At 37.5% G+C, this 22,299-nt stretch overlaps 1 protein-coding gene across 3 annotated transcripts in view; it reads left to right on the forward strand.

The window, feature by feature from the left end:
* camk1b (calcium/calmodulin-dependent protein kinase Ib) overlaps window positions 1-20,669 on the forward strand; it is a 36,491-nt gene extending 15,822 nt beyond the window's left edge. For 2 of the 3 annotated variants that reach the window (XM_079482830.1, XM_079482829.1), the window contains exons 3-12: window positions 3,526-3,657; window positions 7,011-7,085; window positions 10,107-10,245; window positions 11,108-11,234; window positions 12,290-12,365; window positions 12,608-12,720; window positions 13,139-13,217; window positions 15,111-15,198; window positions 16,534-16,675; window positions 16,817-20,669. In XM_079482830.1, coding sequence (XP_079338956.1) covers window positions 3,526-3,657; window positions 7,011-7,085; window positions 10,107-10,245; window positions 11,108-11,234; window positions 12,290-12,365; window positions 12,608-12,720; window positions 13,139-13,217; window positions 15,111-15,198; window positions 16,534-16,675; window positions 16,817-16,926 — 1,081 coding nt within the window. In that variant the 3' untranslated portion in view covers window positions 16,927-20,669. The remainder of the gene's footprint in view (window positions 1-3,525; window positions 3,658-7,010; window positions 7,086-10,106; window positions 10,246-11,107; window positions 11,235-12,289; window positions 12,366-12,607; window positions 12,721-13,138; window positions 13,218-15,110; window positions 15,199-16,533; window positions 16,676-16,816) is intronic. The other variant, XR_013788077.1, reaches the window with a different exon arrangement.
* Window positions 20,670-22,299: the final 1,630 nt, after the last annotated feature.

Genomic DNA, 22,299 nt, shown 5'->3' on the forward strand with positions numbered 1-22,299 from the left:
AGCCTCACAGTTGTCTTAAATCTCAAAAGGTTTTGTACATGAACATATTTGGTTTTATCGTATTCTATTGAGCCAGAATTGAAATCTTATATTTTGTTTTAGGAACAATTTTACGAATCCGGCCCCTAAACATCTTAGCAACTGCATAGCAATACCCTGGCAACCACCTGTTAGACCATAAGCAGTACCGAGAGCAACTATTTTAAAGCGCGAGGTCAGTGGAAGCGGGACTATGCAGTAAAATAGCAGCAGGTGGATCTCTACAGCAGCCTAAAGTTATTTCAGATCTGAAGCGTCTGTACAGACCAAACAGAAGCAACGTGCAGAAGCAGGACAAGATAACAAATATTATTGCCGGGAGTGTGACAGAATCCCGCTGAACCAGGTGGTAATGACATCCGTCCCGCACGTAGGTCCTTGGAACAGTCAGCCGTCTTTTTAAAGGTACAATGTCAAAAATATGTCGCGCCCGAGCAATAATGTCGACTAGTTTGTCCAACCCCAAGTACATACTTTGTGAATTTAAATAGCCGGTTACGATCGAGAAGCCAGCCACACTGCAGGGCTGCGTCTCAAAACTTTACAAATTTCAGACACTGACATACTTTTATTCGAGGAAACATTTGATCGTAGATGTCTTTAACAAGCTGTCGGCGAACACATCAATTTAACGTTAAAAAATACTGTTTTTATCCTAGGACCGCATTAATCCTTTAAGACGACTAAATCATTGTCTTAATGACAGTATGCACCAGACTTTTTTTTCAGATGATTTGAAAACTTGAACTTGATTTTTATTCTCTTCTTATATTCTCTATTCATACCTATATATATATGTTTTAGGAAGGTTTGCTTAAAGTCATACCTCATCCAAAAATGAAAATTCTGTCACCATTTGCTCGCCCTCATGTCATTTCATTCCTGTATAAAGTACTTTGTTCTGATGAACCCAGAGAAAGACATTTCGAAGAACGTTAGCAATTTTCAATTTAGTGACATCATTGACTGCCATAGTAGGAAAAATGAAATGCCAGTCAAAGGAGCCCCAGAACGGTTTGTGTTCCTAAATACATCACTTTTTTTTCATCAGAACAACAAAATATACAATATTTGTTTTCCTACTATTGTAGTGGACGATGTCATAGAACTGAAAAATTGCTAACATTCTTACAAATATTTTCTTTGTGTTTAACTGTTTAACAGGTTTGAAACAACCCAAGGGTGTGTAAATGATGACAGAATTCTTATTTTTGGGTGAACTATCCATTTAAAGTGGAGGTAACAAGAGTCCTAGTTTTATCAAGCTAACAAGTTTTTTTCTATAGAAACAAAACTGAATTGAATATATCAGTGTGCTTCATGTATAACTGTGGCTCTAGTTTGGCATGGCTGTTTTATGATTGAGTGCAGTGTACACCCGCAGGGATGATGGGATACGTTCTATAACGGTGTCCTCATAGGCTCAGCGTGACCGATTTAGACTACAATCTCCTCGTGTCCTCTGGTCATGCACGGAGGACACAGGCACAGAGGATTAACTATGTATTACATCAGTAAGTCCTTCATAGTGTACCTGCACTGAAACCTTTAGGAACGGTCTGTCTGGCCGGATCTGTGCCGTTGGAAGCACATCCTGCTCAATAATGAGTTTACTCTCCCTCTCATCTTCATTACATTCTCAAATATTGAACAAGGCGATTTGTTTATGCTGCAGGATCTCTCATTTAAAGGTTTTTTGGTGTTATTATAGCTGGTAAAATGAACCTTTGTTTAGATAGTTAAGATCATGTCAAGGGTCTGTTTAATAAATGATCCGCTCTATTGACAGTTTAACACTGATCGAGTATTTTTAGTACTGTAGATTGCTTCAAACAAGCTTTGCAGTAATGAAGAGGAAAGATCATGCAAATTGCAATGAACAGAATTACATTTAGTACAGAAATGCGGGTGAAGTTTAAACAGTCCCAGGTTGGTGATTATATAAAAGAATTGATTTACACACAGAATAGTGGTGTGACGGATGGTCTACATATCTCCTCTAAACTTGAAGTCTATTGTCACTGTCCTTCCGAAACCTTGTATGTCCAAATTCGCTACTTTTCAGGACTTTTCCTTTTGAACGATTAAACAGAGTGTTGTCAAAGTTAACAAGCACTTTTTAATACTTTGTAGTGGTTCGATTTTTGCCAGTCCCATTGACAAACATAAAAGGCGACTAATAATAATGATTTATGACAAAAAATTCAAATCGTGAAATATAGAGATACAAGGTTTTGGAACGACTTTGACAATATCTAACCGTAATCGTTTTTCTAGGAAATATAAACATTGCATATGTTGAACGTTTACCGGTTGAATGTGTGCAAAATTCATACTATACATTTGCTATTTAAACAACGTGGTGGTGCAGGATGTGAAAATGAAAACTGCGTCGGGCTGAAACTAGCACATTGCACTGAGTATAATTGGGACCTTTGAAGCTTTGTTTTCGGTATTTACACAAATTCCTGGAAAACTTGTTATTTGAGCTGTACAGTTGTCTTAATAAATGTTGTTCAGGACAGTGGATCTTCGCGTAAGTTGTCACCGGTGTATTTCCAGCTGAATTTGTTTCTATGTCAACATCTTTCTCGGATGTCCTTACTGTGTTTTTCTGCCTTTAAATGGTCATGACAGAAGTTGGGATATTGGATTTAACTGTGCATGTGTTTTTTTTACTCCCGAAATTTTATGACTGTAGAATGGATGATGTAAAATGTTTACGACTCATTCATATGATGGTACAAATCACTGAGGTTGATTCTCATAAAATCAGACAGGAACAGTTATTTTCTGGAGAAGTCCTCAAGATCTTCTGGAGAACTCTCGCTCTTTGCGGTTGGAGAAAGCTCTGTTACCACCCCCTTCCTGTTTTTCTATCTTTTCACTGACCCTTTAGCTGTGTGTATGTGATCTGTATCTTAAGTATTTCCATGGATGTCCACAGCAATCATTGATGCCACATTAAAACACAAGATCAAGAACACACCTACAGATCCCGGTAAACCATTATAGTTATAGTAACACCGTAAGCAGCTATTACAGTAGACCCCTAAGCGATAGTTCACAGGCAAAACAACATTCCTTCATGTTTGCTCACCCTCAAGGCATCCTGACTGAAATATCCCTTTAAAGGAGTCAATTTTTGGCAAAACATATCTTTGCGTGTCCTGGCATGATGCAGCACTGAAAATGAAATCTTTTGGATGGATGAGACTGTGTTCGGGGCTTCCCAGTGTGATAGTAAGTGGAAGGAAACTCCATATTGCCGGTCTCTTCAAGTTGTACTTGGCTTTTGCACATTGTTGAGACGTGTCTAAGAACATGGCGACACTCGAGCCATCATCCACCTTTACTGTAAACTGTCAATCATTATCACGGTAAACTAACATCCCAGAGAAGTTGAGTGAAGTTGATAGTGCCAAGAATTTCAGAAATTCACACACACTGTGAATTCTGATTGTCTATTCTGGTCTCATGTTACAGCGGGGCTTTCTCCGAGGTGATGCTCGCGGAGGAAAAGAGAACGAGGAGACTCGTGGCCATAAAGTGTATTCCCAAAAAAGCTCTGGAGGGGAAAGAGAACAGCATCGAGAATGAGATCGCCGTGCTACACAAGTGAGTCATTTAACCAGCTAAACCAGTTCATCACACAAACACTTACATACACAATATCAACATCTCCCGGCTGTGCATTTACCAATCTGACGTTTAAAGCGTTGGAATCATAAAGTTTAGGTGGAATGACTGTAGCCCGAACAGCCGGTGCTATTTTTAGTGTCTGGGTTGCCCGGGTTACCGCAGCCGAAGAGACCCAGCGTTCACTGAGAGATCTGAGCAGACGTGTGAATGAGGAAAGTCACATTTCTTAACAATGCAGCTGTCGCCGCAGGATAGGCTTGCGATAGAAGTCATAGTGCATCATGAAAAAAACACATACAGCACGCTGCATTTTATTTGAATTCCGTTTCTCACAGCAAAATATAGACAGATACCTGGGCAAATTTCATAGCAGCATTGCCTAAATCCTGCAAATCACAGAATGCACAGTGGTGATATGTCAAATATAGATGGTTTCAAAGCAACAACATAATCAAACGTGTGTTTGTGGACTGCTCTTAACCTCCGGTACACATTCACAAACAATAGAGCGCCTATAGATTATTTCTAATGACAAGCAAAATAAACCGTGAAGAACTGTTGCTTGGCTAAACTTGTCTCTCCAATATTTTGAATTATGCGTCAAAACTACTGTACCCATTCGACAAATTTATTCAATCAGATTAACATGCACAAAAATTCAACAAATTGTTCATTTAATACAATTATTATACAGTAAAATAATAATACAAATGAATCTTAAAGTAAATTTGATAAAATATGAAAAGATTATTTTAATATAAATAAATTATTAGACACTAGCACTGGGGCTGGTGCGCAATATTTTTTTGAGGGGGCGCAACAAAACATTTGACATGTGATGTTATCTTATCTTCACTGCTCAGCTAAACAAAGGTTTGGGAACACTTCCGCATAGGCGCAATTCTCACTCTTAACTAGTTGTTATTATCATGCATGTTATTGGGATAATGGCTGTTTATAAGTACATATAAAGCACTTATTCTGCATGTCCATACTCTACAACACTAATCCTACCCAATAACTAAACCTAACAACTACCTTACTAACTATTAATAAGCAACAAATTAAGTGTTTATTGGGGGAAAGTCGTAGTTAATGGTTTGTTAATAGTGAGAATTGTCCCCTATACTGAAGTGTTTATTAACAGTAATAAGTTGCTGGTCTAAATGAAAAAAAGATGGCAGTATACTTTTTTATTCATTATAGTAAACTGTAGAACTGTGAAATTCCTGGATGCTATAGTGTTTTTAAGCCGCACCATAGATAAAACAACAACTATAGTTAGTACTACTGAAAACGTTTATAAAATCTACTTATAGCTATAAATTATAATCTTCATAATGTTCCCTACCGGGGTCTGGGTGAGTAAAGGATTATCAGGGAAACGGCTGAGAATTGTCCAATCACATTTGAAATAATGCTCCTAATGAATGCGAACACAACTACCCGGCTAATACAGTGTGAATAAATCTGTTTCATTAAAAATTATTTAGCAATTTATAATATATGTTGAACTCATGTTTAACAGTCTTCGTCTCTGGATAATTTGCGACTGCGCCCCCTATTGACCAGCAGCCACTGGACACAATCCAAACCCAGACTGGAAGTTAACGGCAGTCCAGACGTCCGATAAAACAGTCTATTTATTTAGTAGTAGAAATTATTCAGGAAAGACCCCAAGTAATGGCTCTCGTCCCGCCTATACCTCACTACAGTATTTTACCCAATTTTTGAGTTATGTTTATATGCGTGGGGTGTGACCGTGTTTGATTCAAAACAGTTCACACGTTCATGTCAGAAGACAGCTGCCTATTTATACTGTAGTGAGCAAAGCAGCTCACTAGATTTTGGAAGAGCTTCAAAGTCTGCATACATTTTGCCAAAGTATTTAACAATAAGTTTGAAGAACACCAAAAGTTGCACGCGTTCATGTACGACAGAGATGACACAACATGACTGTGCTGTCACAATAGCGACTGAACATGTCAGTGTTGCGGAGCAGCTGGGATTATGTCACGGTGAATCCTGAAGGAAAGACGCACTCGCTGACCTCGCCATGTAGCCTTCACCATCAAGAAATTCTCGTTTGCTTAATGTCGTGCCATCGCTGACTGCCCACATCTGCGTGGGGCCGGGTGGCATGTCGTTCGGAGGGAGGCAAGGACGAAGCAACACGCTCGCTTGAAAGAGGAGTGGGCAGATGTGTCGCTGACAGGAGAGAAAGCAGGAGAGCCAACGTAGCGATGAGTCATTTAGGTGCCTCCGTCGTGTCATGTTGCCAGCGGAGGTCTGTGGGCTTTCACCGCTCGGCTCAATTAGATCCCACACATCTGACACACACACACGCGTGGCTCTCCGCTAGTCAATGGAAATCTGTTGACCGCTGCAGGGGAAGAGGCGGCAGAGGCTGAGGGGTTGTGGAGGAAGACATGGAACGTTGTACAAGTTCTTTCTTTCGTGCTGGATTCATATAAGACCACCCCCTTGTTTGCTTTAGTCGGAGCATACGGCTTTTTCATAATTGGACGTGAATGAAATCGAGGCCACGTGGGAGGGAAATAAATGTTGTTTTGTGTGTCAGGAGTGGATTGTGAGGGTTCCTACGTGGTGTTCACTGCAGTAATGGGGGGGGGGTTCTGTAGGAGTTCACTTGACATGAGACACGTCATTTGAAGCACCTTGAAACATAGTCACGATAGTATGAAGGTTTGTCTCTGTATATAAATGTAGAATAAATACTATGATTTTAAGAACGGTTGGTTATTCTATGGGGAACCATATATGCTATAAGTATATCAAATCAAATTTTGAATAATTTCCTGTAAGAATGAATGAAATGGATAGAATAAAAGTCGGTTTACAATAAGTTTAGAGTCAGAACTCCCAGGAGTCATTGCACTCAAACCCGGTTTGATATTTACTTTGCATCTCATTGCATTCCAGATCTGCCCTCTTGATAAATATTTATGAAGCTTCTCTAGATCTTTAACGTTGCGGCAGAGATTAGTCCAGACCAGAAGAGATCTGTTGTGGGATCAGCTCTCAGAAAGACAGAATTGACAGAAGCTGCTTGGTTTGTGCTTGGAATTTTTTCGCATAATAAACACCAATTTTGTAACTCTTTACAAAACTCTTTTGTATTTGTGTATTATTCTAGTGTGTGAGTTTCAGGCCTTAACATGAAACATAACTCAACGATGGCACATTTCCAGGTCATACTGTTGTGGGAAGATGTTGTTTTCAGCTGGTGGTTTCTAATGCACCAATGAGGACGTGTCTTGTTTCTGATATAATTATATTTTATATGTGTTTCTCTTTATTCCTTTTAGGATTAAACATGCCAACATAGTTTCCCTGGAGGACATATTCGAAAGCAAATCCCATCTCTACCTTGTCATGCAACTGTAAGTGTTATCAACCCTTATGAAATAACCATTGTTGTGTTATAGTACATGCATTATATGCACATGAAAACCCAGCAAGTTTTTGTCATTTACTGTTTTCTGCATCATTTACACAATGTAAATAACATTCTTTGAAAATATAGCCTTGATATATTTATTAACTAAGGCCGTGTCATAGATAGTAACCAAACGTTGATGTTTCTAGCCTGGATTTCATAGAAAGGGCAAAATAAAGTATTTGTGTTTTGTTTTTTATTAGCATTTGTGTAACCAGTTATACTACAAATGGATGTGGGTTAAAACCCAAACTATGGTTTAAGGTTAATTTAGTTTACTAAAATGTAAACTTTGAAAGCGTTTTTGTTTATTGGAATCAAGTAAAATATTGACTTAAAATTATTGGGAAAAAATGTAAATGTTGCGTCAGAAATAAACTGAAATAAGTTTAAGCACAGAAATTATAATAATAAACGAAACTAAAACTAATTACTACATCATAAAAATTGCAACATATAAAAAACGAATAATACATCACCAAATATACATAACAAAGTTGCCACAAATTAAACTAAAATTAGAACTATAATAACTCTGCTATGGTTAATATATTTTTATTATAGTACATTTTTAAGTTTTATTTGTGATAAAACCATAATTGTTTTTTAGAAAGGAGCATACAGCACCAACCTCCAAACAATTCAGCTGCTTTTCTAGCACCTTATCTGAAACTCTTCTTATTTCTTTAACTGCAAAGTTAGTGAAGAAACTTTTACACTTTTAAATCAATTTGAACCTTCTTGGGAAAAAAGCAAATATTTGGATTATGGACATTTTCACCAAAACCCTGAACTTTGGTGTGTAAATCTTTAGCTTTAGTATTATAGACATTAATTTTTAAAAAATGGTACAAAAATAGTACACTGTAGAAATAACACTCTTAAAAATAGCAATATTCTGGCTGGTAAATAGCATTTTTCGTTTTTTTGTTTTGCTATTTTTCAACTAACCGATGTACAATCTATTTCTGTAACATTTTTACAGTGTTTTGAAAATATGTGAGCACCCAATAAACAAGACCATGAAATTCTGTAAAATTACTGTTATTCCTTACAGTGTAAATTTGTTAATAATGAACATTATTTTTCGATTAAAAAATAAAAATATGTTAAAATTGCAAAAACAACGCAAGTTTTAAACAACCACCCTTAAAACAATGTCTTAGCACCCCAGCAACCACCCAGACGCTCACATTGTGGCTTGGAGTTTTCCACTGGGAAGCGGCGCTTACATGATTGACACAAAAATAGGGCACTTCCCCTTTAAGTACATACTACGGCACCGTTCACATACTTTCTGGCCTCTTAACAACCTCCTTATCTGAACTATCCAAATTAACCATCCCGTTTCAGAGCCAAGCCAAGGTAATGAAGCACTTCCTCTAAACGTAAGATCTGCTGATAGAGAGCAAAATAACCATATATGGTTGAATACTAGCAGGGAGGAAACAGCTTTAATGTATGACGGACCGGTTAAAAAACCAGACGAACGCCACAGGGGACACGCCACAACACCAGAGGCTATCATGTGTCTGTTACAGCCCCCATAGAGGTACAGAGGAACATGTAATGCAGTACCGCGTGTGTGTGTGTGTGTGTTACCCCCTTCTGTCTCGCTCGACCACTCATTGTGTCAACCTCTTTAATGACTTATGTGCACAAGGGCCTTGCTATTTTCTCTTCCGCTGAGAAATCAAGGAAAAGGCTAAACAACCTCACCGCACACACAGGCGCTGGAAGCCCACTGAGTTAAGCTGGGGAAAATATGCTCACACCTGCGTCTTCACATCTACTGTTCGAAATGTCAGTAGAGAGATATGGCGATGGAGTTAGAGATATTTCTGAAAGAGACAGATTATAACATATTGTAAGTGACAAAAGATGGAGAGAAACGCAGCACAGCTATGTTAACAGAGAGATCAGGAAAGACGGAATGAGACAAAAAATGGGAGAGATGGTCATTGTGGTTTTTCCGGTGAGCCTGTCAGGACTCAGCGAGAGATCAGTTCTGCATGCAATGTTAGTGTGTCTGTGTGTGTGTGTGTGTGTGTGTGTGTGTGTGTGTGTGTTCGCACCCACACGCTTAATGCTTCAAATGCCACAGACTATGAAAACCCACCCTCATTGCTCCATGTCCCACACATGAAGAGACAAAAACAGTCACTGATCGGATGAACTTGTGCTTTTCGGAATCACAAGTGGGGTTTAATGTAGATGGTCACCCAGCCTTAGTCCTTCAAACAACAACAAAAACTCGTATTTATTACAATAATACTTATGACTATGAATAATATACTTTAATTGAAAAACCTACAGTTCCTCCAGCCTCCAGCAGAGGTTTTTTTTCCAGTCAAATTTCATTAATGCACCTTGCATAGAGAAAATCTTGCAATAATACCATAAAAAATCATAATTGTCAATTAATCTCGATATTGTAATTTTAATACGGTGCTATGTTTTAGGTGAGAAATCGACAAAAAAACGTATGATTTAAAATACACTCCAATATCTCCATGAAAAAACAAAAAAAAAAATTCTAAACTTTCCAAAAGCTCACAGAAGACAACATAGTGAAGGAATCGTCAGTAGCATGTACGAAAAAGTAAGTGACTGCTTCAGTAAAGGCTTTATTAGCATTATATGATGTCAGTTATAAAAATGCATGCCCTTTGGTTTAAAGATAGTGGACAAATAATGGACAAAAAAGTGATGCACTAATCTATATGACCTTCAGCATTTGGATGCTCATGATCGTATAATGCAAAGACTTCAACATCTAGCTTTGTCTCAGATTGAGATTGGAATCAGCAATTTTTCAATGACCACTATCTGGTGGATACGATGGGTACAGCATCACCATGTGTTTCTGTCGGGATCCTGCTGTGTGTCCGTCTGTCAAACAGAGAGAGTTTGTGAATGTGCGTCGGTGTGTGTGAACAGCATGTTTCTGTTTTTCCATTGGCAGGGTGTCCGGTGGAGAGCTCTTCGACAGGATTGTGGAAAAAGGATTTTACACCGAGAAAGATGCCAGTAAGCTCATTCAACAGATCTTGGATGCTGTGATATACCTGCATGACATGGGCATCGTGCACAGAGATCTGAAGGTAAGACGTGAAAGGGGTTAGTAGGTGTGACGGCGCAGAACCAAAAAGTGTCACTTTGTGCTAAATCTGTTCTGAAAGTTTCACATAGTCTTAAAAGAGAGTCTTCGATGTTAATATTACAGAGTTTGTGTCTCCAGAGACCAGGAAGATAGTTCTGGGTAAATGGTTCAATCAATAGCATTAGGCCTATTTTTTACTTTAAATGGATTTGTTGAGTACTGCATGTTGTGTTAAAAAGATAGTTCACCCAAAAATAGAAATAGGAAAGATATCTATTCACCCTTATGTCATTCAAAACCTTTATGTGACTCTCTTTTTCTGTGTAAAGAAGATATATTGAGAAATGTCTCTGGTTTATTCTTACAATGGAAGTCAAAGATGGTCCATGTTGTTTGGTTCCCAACGTTCTTCAAAATATCATCATTTGTGTTCTGCGGAAGAAAAAGTCATATACAGGCTTGTATTAACATAGTGATGAATAAATAACCTAAATGATGTTTTCAGGGATATTTCACCCCAAAAATTCTGTCATTTACTCACCGTCATGTTGTTCCAAACCTGTATACATTTATCTGTTCTGCTGAACACAAAGGACGATATTTTGGAAGAATGCACCAAACAGATCCCATTCCCCATTTACTGCCATAGAAGGGACAAAAAAACTTATGGGAGTCAACTGGAGACGAGATTTGTTTGCTTACTGACATTCTTTCAAATAGCTTCCTTTGTGTTCAGAAGAACAAATGCATTTCTCTTTAATGTATATTATATACAATTAAACATACAGTATATATATATATATATTTGGAGACAACAATCCAACTGTGTGTCGTTTGTGTGTTCACCGTGTCTTCTCGTGTAGCCGGAGAACCTGCTGTACTACAGTATGGATGAAGACTCCAAAATCATGATCAGTGATTTCGGTCTCTCTAAGATCGAGGGTTCAGACAGTGTTATGAGCACAGCGTGTGGTACACCTGGTTACGTAGGTAAATACACACATCCATGCACAAACACATTCCGATGCATAAGTTGCAAGTTTCACTTGTCGCACATTTCCCCCAGTCCTCTGCCAGATATGTCACGTGTTTTTACAGGGATACTGTTTCTAACAATATCTTGGTTTTCCTCACTTTTCTAACATTAGTGTGATGATGTATGAGTGTGTGAAAAGACGCTCATTTTTGTAAACTGGTAGTCCCATTTCTCATGTAAGACTCGTGGTCTTTAGGCTGGTTTAAACTGGTTCTGTGAAGGAATAGGAGGAATGTGCTGTAAAATATGCCTACAAATGTTCAAGCAGTACCATAAACTCCTGTCACATGGATGTCCCTATTTCCCCTCAACATCGGAATGAACAGAAAATCACAAGAATCCCTGTAATGTATTTAAAGCCGCAGAAAGAAAGACAATTTCAAAAGGAATTTGACTTTTTCTGAATTGACTTTTTTAGGTATTTTTATTTCATCCGGTGAACAATATCGATCCTGAATTTAAAATAAAAATATTGTTTCCATTTGCATGTATATGCAGAACATGAAAACGATTGAAACAGGTGAAAATACAGACACTCTGTATTTTTTCAGACGTCAAATACTGCAAAGAAAACAAGTTCATATTTACTTTTAAGCGATTACTTGGGATATTACAAACTACATGGCAAAATTTGTAGTCCGTAATGTAATCCCTTAGATTACACATCTTTTTGATTACATTTGTTTACAACTGTCTGTTTTATAGAGTGTTCACACCAAACGCGGTGTATCCAGTGTATTTAGGAAAGGCAGACATTTTTTTTGTGTTGTGTTCATGTGTCTTGCTGTCAGTCTTTCACGTTGCTGTTGGATGACTTAATGTCAGTCCTGAAGTTAGATTTAGCTGAACTTCAACAAACACTGGACTGGAAAGACCACAAAACATCTAGAAATGCTTAATTGTTTTTAATCTTAATGCATAATTTTTTCTGTGGCTGTATTTACAATAGATTGTACATTGAGTGACACGAAGAACACAAGGTTTGATGATGTATTGGTTTGATTTTCAGCTCCTGAAGTTCTTGCACAGAAGCCGTACAGTAAAGCTGTGGACTGCTGGTCGATCGGGGTCATCGCATACATCCTGTAAGTCCATGTTTACAGGTGTAAACCTCTGTTCTTTCATATCTGTTAACGTCCTAAACTAAAACCTGTAGTTTTGCTTCGCATTAGCGGCAGAAAGGTTGCGGGTTTGATTCCCAGGGAACACGCATTTTGATGAAATGTACATGGAATGCTCTTTGGATGAAAGCATCTGCCAAATGCATAAATTATAATGTAAATGAACTCAAGCAGACACAATAACTGTCTTGTCTGTCTGCTCACAGTTTATGTGGATATCCACCGTTTTACGATGAGAATGATGCCAAGCTCTTCGAGCAGATCCTGAAGGCGGAGTACGAGTTTGATTCACCGTACTGGGATGATATCTCCGATTCAGGTGAGTTTACCATCATAACCCAGATCATTGTGGCTTTTTTTCTTTTATAAATCTCCAAAAATTGTAATGCTTGTTTTTTTTTGTTAGGCATAAAGCTTGCCTGATCTTTTACCAAACTGCGGTATAAAGATAACCATAACAATGCAAAATAAATCTTATTTGAAGTTGCTGTATCTAAAATGTATGCCACAATAGGACCATATTCATACATTCTTGCGATATCTAAATACTTATATATGCAACTACTGGATATTTAGACACTAATATTGAAACTATGACACTGTCTGGTATTTTCAGAAAATGTAAACAAAGTTGTTTTCTTTATTTTTCCATCTTGCTCTCTCTGTTGAACCTTGTCTTTGTTTCTCTGTGACTCTATGGAAAGAATTATGTCATGTTCTGAATCTTTTTTTTTCAGCCAAAGACTTCATTGTGCATTTAATGGAAAAAGATCCCAGTCTGCGTTACACATGCGAACAGGCTCTTCAGCACCCTTGGTATGAGTTCAACACGAACACAGACTGGTCTTTATCTATTATACTGTAAATCTCACAATAGAGTTGAAAAAGTACAGTCTCTGAAACATTATTGCTGTGTGCTTTACAAGCACCGGGTGTTTTGGTTTTACTACTTTAACGCCGAGGACACACTTAACAACTAGCTGAAACAGACTAAGACTGGACACAACACACTTACAGTGAGTTTTTCTTGCGACTGGAACCGATTCTAGCAACTGCGTCACATATTTAACAACTCTTCAGTCACGACTGGATATTCTGCCGAAGCATAAAATCGATCGATGTACCAAAACAGATCAGCAAGCTCAGCATTATATTACATTTTGTAAGTAGGCTAATAAAACCTCAGGGTGAAGCAAACACGATGTTCACACGTTTATTTTTCCAATAAAGTTATGCGCTTTTAGTTTTAGACTTCAGTGATGCATAATAAAGGTTAAATAAGTTTTTAATGAAAAAAAGAGTTAAGAGAGTAATTTATCATCCGTGAAAGTAAAAAACATAGCATTTACCTACATAATGCAGTATGCAAGGCCCAAACTGCACCCCAAACACAACTGAGATCAAATAAAGCGGCGTCTTATGCCTCTAAAGTAAAGTTCCACCTTAAAGCTGAATGTAATCAAAATAGTCATCACAAAAATACAAAGCGTTGTAAAATGCCTTTTAATAAACTCGATTGCATATCCTACCTGGCTGCAGCCCTGCGCCGTGAGGAGCTCATTTCTCCACAGCTGGCCTCAGCAGACCCCAATTTAACCCAGACATTAAGAAAAGATTGATTTTACTCAACAAAGCATGTGAAACTAAATATAATGCTCATATTCCGACTCACTCAAGTCTGTATGTATGTTCTCTATTCCTATGGGCAGTCTGCTTTGTTTAGGTTTTTCTTTTGCTCTGTGCGAGCGTGAAATGCTTTTGTTCTGTAACGTATCCTTTTACCAGCACACTGCATATTTTCGATTAAGAAACTAAGACTATGAGGATATGGCTTATTTTAAGAAATCTTACGGGAATTATTTTAATGAAAATTATACCTTATATATCCAGCGTTGTTTCAGTTGCATTCGTTTGGCACAGTTGCTCAGTTGAATTGTTGTATGTTGGCTTATTTTGGTTTCGTTTAGACTCCTCTGTGTTCTGTTGTCATTTGTATTGAAGCTCCGTAAATATGCTAAACGATTAGCTTTTATTTATTTTCATTTGACAATTTATATTTAACTTAAGATGGATGTGTAGCTTAACCTTTTTTTAATAATACAATATCAAATATTAAAGGCATTTAATAAAATCTTTAGTGAGGATGACTCGCAACGACTGGATCTTAAACTCTAAGACTAGAATCATGAGACTCTACACACTGAACGATTTTATCTGCGATTCTAAACAACGACTGGGCACAACTGCAATAGACTACACATGATTATTGCTAATGATCAACTTCAATTCACAATCGTAGTAAAGTCTTTAAGTGTGTTCCCAGCTTAAAAGGCAATCAGACTTTGTGTCGTGAGTTCATTTTCTAGCCTTTCAAACATCCGTCCAAGGATCCAAGTGAACACACACTATTTCAGTTCCAGATGATCTGAAATGTATGATTCTCCTCATACAGGAATATTCTGTGCTTTAGTCATTGTTTTTTTTTATTGCTTACCTAATGTAGATCCAAATCCATTTGACTTTCTACAATGAAACACAAAAAGAGAGGATTTTAATACTAACTATCGTACACCAACAGGGCATAAAATACTAAATAATACTCAATGAGCATGAGTAAACTATGATAGTAAATAAGAACGGAATGTTCAGTTTTGTTTAAACAGCATTTTTTATTGCTTGCTCACATACAGTATCTGTTTTATACTTAAGGATCGCCGGAGACACAGCGTTGGACAAGAACATTCATGAATCTGTCAGCGCTCAGATCAAGAAGAACTTCGCCAAAAGCAAGTGGAAGGTAAATATCTGAACATGAGGTCACATCAGTGAGTGTGTTTCCTTAAATGAATACCTGCATGACCTTCTTTCTTCCACAGAACACAAAAGAAGATATTTTGAAGAATGTCGGTAGCCGAACAATGGCGGTACCCATTGACTTGCATTGGTTTTGTGTCCATACAATAGAAGTTACCAACATTCTTCAAAATATCTTCTTTTGTGTTCTGTGGAAGAAAGAAAGTCAAACAGGTTTGAAATGACAAGAAATAAGTAAATGAATGAAAAGAACATAACTGTCAATATGGGATGAACCATCACTTTAAGAAAATTGATGACGGCTAATTGTTGTTTCAAAATCTTTTGAGCTGCTACATGCTCCCTACATAGGCAGCGATTTTCTAAGGCTGGATCATAAATATTACAAATATTACATGACATAAAAACATAGACACTCTACTTCTATGCCAATTCGAGTGCATAATATCTGAAAAAAGGTTGCTACCTTTGTTATCACACAAACACAGGATAAAACCGGTCATTTTAAAATATGCTCACTTTTTTTATACAATTTGTAGGTAAGTATATTTGTAGATTGCAATGCATTTCTGTTTCGTCAGACACATTGCATGAATTTTCTCCACTTAGCCCATGGCAAAGCATTCTGGGATTGCCTGCTTTAAGCAACATGCAATGATCCCTTAGGGCTTAGGCCATGATCACATGTGACTTCTTTTTTTGACAAGAAAAATACAGTAAAAAACTTTTTTTGTAATAAAAAGCTTGCAGAGCTGGTTACAAAAAGCAGCCGGCAATGTTTTGAGGTAGCATTTTTGCAATAAGGCAGCTCAGAGAGACAGGCTTCATTGGCAGCGTAATGTAAGTCGATTTGAATTATCATTCAATCTTTGCAATAACCAATTACTGTACAACTACAAAAACTACAGAACTCATTTCTCGCTAGAAATGCAATCAAAAGTTATTGAAAGTGTATTTATACAAAACTTTCCTGCAAGGGGCGTTTCGGCCGTAATTTTCATTTAGAACTTGAGCTTTCTCCACCAATCACCTTCCTAGCATGTTGTCATGGCAACAACCGGTCTCTTTCATTGGTTAGTAGTAAAAAAGGTGCCGGACGAAGTTTTTTTTTTTAGAAAAATGTAACTTTTCAACCTCTAAAGACGCTCTGAGCTGCAGAAGAAAACCATAAAAACGGCCCTAGGATTATAATGAAAAACAGACACTAGCAGCACTTTAAAAAAAGTCAAATGTGAACACGGCCTTTGAATGAGAGCCGTCATGTAAGTAGCGAATGTTATCTGATATCAACAGCCTTTAATCTTTTTCTCGTACACAGCAAGCATTTAATGCGACAGCCGTAGTTCGTCACATGCGCAGACTGCAGTTGGGCACCAGTCAGGAGGGTCAGACACAGTCCACTCTGCCCAGTCCCTGTCACGGACATCTACTGATGCCAGGAGGAGATGAAGAAGAGAGCTGTCAGTATTTAAACATTTCTTAAAATATCTATATGTATATTTTCTAATTATATTGAATAAGCAACCTAAAATAATTTGGCTCATTTTTTAAGTTATGTTCTTGATAGAGTTTGTGAAAGGATGTCTCTCTGTTTCTCTCAGCCCTGCGGAAGGAGAATTGTGGTTGTTCTGAGGGGGTCACTGAGGGGGTCGCTGAAGAGAACGACATAAAGAACTGCACCTACCAGGTCCATCCCACCAGTCGGGTCTGAGTGTCGATCATCCCGCAGTAACTAATGACATACTGTCCTGTTTTTCCACTGGAGTCCTGCCACACCCCCCAGTATGGCCGGGAATACTGAGTAGCTCCAGGATCCTTTCCACTAGGAGGCGCTGCAGTGTAAAGAACCCAGGTGGGAATGGGGTCACTACTATTCCAATGGAGGAATTCTGTTTAATGAGAGGAGAGTTCAAAAAGAAGAGACAAAGAAGATTGCTACTGGTGCATCATGGGTAATGTGTGAATTTGCGGGACCTGGAAAGAGATTGGACCGTGTTTAACTCAGTTTAAAACATAATATATTTGAATTTCCTGAACTTAAAGTGCACAAAAGTCTATTTCTGATTTCATTTTAAAATGTCCACTTTTGATGGGTTTGTGACCTTCAGATGTGGTTAAATTTAATATAAGATTATGATCTTCACAAGTCATCCGCATGTTAACTACATTACCACATCTCATGTTCCCCGTGCATACATAGAGCTTTGATCATTATGTTTCCGGCCTTTTTTACATTGCGATACATCAGTTCCTCTCGACGGGTCAGAAATTCATGATCAGTATGTTTCAGCATGTCTTGCACATCAAATACTCTCTGTTGTGCCTTCTTGGATTCTTGTTTTTCCACTTTTTCACCTACAGCTCTTTAAGCTATGCACGGTCTGCGGGGGCTTTATACATGGTTTCATACGTGCTGCCATCATTAATACTACACAGCTTTTGTTTTAACTTCTCGTTTTAAAAACCCTTTCTATCACAACATTGTAACTACTCAGGGGACGAATAGAATCAGAAAATTTAGATTTATTGAATGGTTGGGGTTTACAAGACGCAAGAAGCTGCATGAAACTTCAGTACACATAATAACACCGCTACGGTCTACATCAGGGGTTTTCAAACTGGGGTCTGGGGGGTCTATAGGGGGTCCCCAGAAAATCTCTGAGACAAAGAGAACATTTAAAAATTCTACTGAACATTATTACGTTTCATTAAGAAGTGTTTACCTCTTCTTTCTTGCTACATGCACACTTTCCAGAATATTTGTTTTTTTATCTTTAAAGTGAGTTTATCACTACAGTTCCCTCCGTTTCACCCACTGGGGTTTGTAAAGTAGTTTTTGCAAAGACGTTACAGTATAAATACATTTGAATTGAAATTCGCTAGTTTCACAAGATGGCGCCAGTGAGCTTTTGGGACGCCAGAGTCGGCAGACTAATTTCCAGTCTTATTACACTGTATGGGAAAAGTGGGATTTGTGGCTGGCAAATATGGGTGTTTAAAAAAAAAAAGAAAGCGATGTAAAGAGGATCTGTCATATCTCTGATATATTACTAAGCACTTCGATAGTGTTATCTGACCGGAAATTAGTCTGCCGACCCTGGCATTGCAAAAGCTCACCTGCATCCGTGCAACTAGCCCATTTGTTCTGTTCAGAGTTATACATCCATAATTTCTCTATTTTAGCCAATCATTTAATATCTTAATTTTTTTAATAATTCAACACGGCTTAAATATCCCTTTATTAAAAAAAAAATTATATATAGATGAATATGTATTTTAGGAGGGGGTCCTCAAAAAAGATTCAACAGATTTGGGATCCCTTGCATGGTAAAGTTTGAAAACCCTTGGTCTAAATGATAGATTTACATTCTGAACTTTGGAATCTGTATTACGGTGACCTCCTTTAAAGGAAATGAATGCGTGACTTGACTCAAGTTTTACGGTTTTGTTTGTTTCAATTCACTGCCAGAATTGTTTATTGTTTAAAAAAACATTCGATGGAAAATACCCAAGTCAAATAATAGGAAGCCCCAGATGTTTGCGACGAGTTTTTTCTCCACATGTGTGATGAATGACTGTGTGTTCTCCATGTGTTTTGATAATGCATTGGAAGACCATCAACGTTCATGATACTCATCGAGACTTGCTATTTTTTTTATTTGAAAAACAAATACATTTTAAACAAATTTTATATCTTCATTTGAAATCAAGTGATATAAAAGGAACACAAACTACATTATGGATTTGTTGACGTTCATGCAGACAAGTTTCAGTCTCAAATATTTCAATTGATGATGTCATTTATTCATAACTAGTGCAGATGAAACTCTTTGTTCTGAAGCAGACTGGTTCTCATAAGACACACTGAGATCCTTTCTGGAAAAAGACGACCAAATGTTATGGTTCGTTGAAATTATTTAATCTATCTGCTTTTACAAATGTTAGATGTGGTGAAGACTAAAATGAAACAAAAGTACAGAATATTTTCTCATGTTATGTGTGGCAATCCCTGTAGTGTTGGTTGTACAATGGATTCGTGTATTGATCAAAATGCCTTTGTGGGTTGATGGGTCAGAGAATGAATTCAGTGAATGATTTGTTGCCTTTAACTGCTTTACTGTGGCGTTAAAAAAAATATTCAACTTATTCTGCGCAGTTTAAGAAGATGGCGATGTAAATTTTCACGTGTTTTAAAGTGATGTTGTGTACGGATTGTAGTTGCGATGCTTTGAAAAAGAGGACTTTCTGTTCATTTATCTGAGCAAAACAATATCTGTTTCTCTAAAGGGGTAATGTGTTTAAATCGTGATAACTTGGTCTTGTCTCTCTCGACTCAGAATGACCTTTGAGTTAACAAAATAACTCTAGTATAAAGTGCTCCCCATGCTCACAAATGAATAATTGTAAAACTTCGTATGCTGTGGGTCGGAAGTGTTTCTCTCAATGAATACTGTATGTTGCTGTATGTATCTCAGCATGTTGTGATTTTTGTACTGTATATACAGTATAGGATTATTGTAAATACACAGATAAACATTTATTTACAAATATATGCTATTGTTAAATGTAAAACTGAGAAAAGTTTACCTGCTATATTTAACTGCTAATGCAAATCCTTAATAGTGTAATCAAAGTTGCTTACAGTTTATTTTATTTTTTACCATCAAACCCTTTGAACAAGTTAACAAAATATAGTAACATACTATGTGTGTGCAGTAAACTGCACATTTTGATATCCTGGTGTTCACACAAACAGATATTTTCCATATACAGTATAATGCATATTACAGAAAGGGTAGTATGTCATTCCAAACATTATCGTCTGCATTTTTTCACCTTTTCCTTACATGGGCATAGCTACCTCTTAATCTTATAACGGCTTGCTACATTCTTCATTCGGAAGAGGCTTGGGAATGAGCATTGTGCGAAAATTTACCAACGTCAACCAACTCAGGACCGCAACAATATTTGGATTTCGATTTTATGTTAGAAATGTTTCTTTGGCCTTGGTAATACCCAATATGCAAATTTCAAGGGCTTGACTCTTTAACTAATGTCTTGCCGATTTGTCTTACAATTCAATTTATAATTATTATGAACATTTGTTTTACGTAAAGACGTGTTTCCAAAACATAATTTGAAGCCAAAATGGTACTTGACATTTCCCTTTTTAAATGAAAATGTTTAAATTGTTGTCTCTGATTTGATCTTCGCTGAATATTGACAGTATGTTGTATATGTATAAGTTTAGATATGTACATACTGTGTTAAGCCTTTTTGTAAGACTTGTATGAGCTGTTTTAACCCTTTACTTGTATGGATGCAATGCATCATAGGTATTTACTGGATGTTATTCGTAATGAAGTACTGCTCTATATTGACGCCAATGATTTGTACTTTTAAAACATTTGTAACTGTAAAGTGCATTAAACTTTTCCTGTCTATGCACTGCGACTCTGCATTTTGTCCTGACATGTTGGGAGAGAGAGTTGAATAAGTATAAGTAAATAATTGCAGGTTTAGGGTGATGCTCAGCTATGTTCGTGGTGAAGGGGGTTTGGGGATATTTCCTGAATTCTACAGTACAACCTAAAGTGTTTTAGGCCCCTTTAGGTCAAAATTTGGATTAAATGAAGTTCTACATGTATGGGAGAAGCCTACACATGCAGTCCTGTCAATCATCATGGAGATTGTTTATAAGTATCAGTCTGGCCGCCGCCCCAGCGTCGATTCTTCTGGCATCCCTCCTCCTCCCCATCTCCTCCTGCTTTGTTCTTATTCTTCCTCTGTGCAGTTCTGGGGGGATGGGTAAACTTGGAGCTTGAGTCGAGCCTCAGGCTATCAAGCTTTTCAGGCAAAACATTTGACAAAAACTAGACTGTAAATTATCAATATATAGACCAGTCATCCTTAACAGGCGGACCGCCAGACATAGCCTAATAAGCCATTTAAAACTTTTGACTATTTTAGTTTGTTTCAATTGAGCCGCTTGTCCTCACAACTGAGAATCACAACACACGCACTCTCGGGAACATTTATGTTCTTGATCTTTAGCCGCTATATCTTTATTTGATAAAATGCAGCGAATATTAAAGCATTTGTATCCGCAAGTCTGTTTACTGTTTGCTATATGTCTCCAACCTTTCAATAAGATTTGACATTTCACAAAGACATTTCTCAAAATATCTTCTTTTGTGATCCGCAGAAGAAAGAGTCAAATACAGGTTTGGAATGACATTTGGAATGACATAATATCTGTTTTCCTGAGACGTCCACTTCTAGAACATGTTTGTACCGAGACAAGCCTGAGAGAAGTTGTGACCTGTGTGGAAACTCTCAGCCTCCTTTTTTCTCTGTTGATATTTGATATAAAACAATGTCATTAAGGTAAAATTCTGTCGTCATCATCACCCTTTTCTTATTCTAAATCTGTATGATTTATTTTCCCTGTGGAACACAAATAGAAATGATAGGTAAAATGCCACAGGTTTCCTTCACACACAGCAATAAAAGTGAATGTGGACTGGGTGCTTTAGATCTTAAAAATGAATGTCACACTCTCACATACTGCCATTTACAATACCTTGCATTAAGAACGGCCCAAACGCATTTGAAACTCAAAATGATCCTTGTACTTGTATGTTGAAATAAATAAATGGAAGAACATAGGTTTGGTAACTTACATTCTGCCAGGCGTCTTCCATTTGTGTTTATTAATAGTGTTCAGAGATTTATTTTATGATTTGTGAAAAAAACTTTATCAAGACGAATAGGGGCATCTAACACTTTTTCCTAGCAGTGGACGTCACAGTCTGCACTTGTGAACTATGCTTCGGTATTTGACCTTTAACCTTTGACCTCTTCATTAGTTGTTAGACTTTCAAAAGCAGCTGAATTGGACCAGGATTCCCAGACTGTCAATCTGTTGAGATGATAGGGTCAGGACCTAACTGAAAGCACAGATGAGAAAGCTCTCGCACAAGATTGAGAAAGTGAACCGCTGACTGACATCACAGTTGTGCGCTGTGTGACATGGTCCACTGGTCAATGCAGGTGGTTTAGATCACCTGTAAGGACGACTAAC

Source organism: Barbatula barbatula (genome assembly GCF_947034865.1).
Source record: "Barbatula barbatula genome assembly, chromosome: 20".
Taxonomy (NCBI): domain Eukaryota; kingdom Metazoa; phylum Chordata; class Actinopteri; order Cypriniformes; family Nemacheilidae; genus Barbatula; species Barbatula barbatula.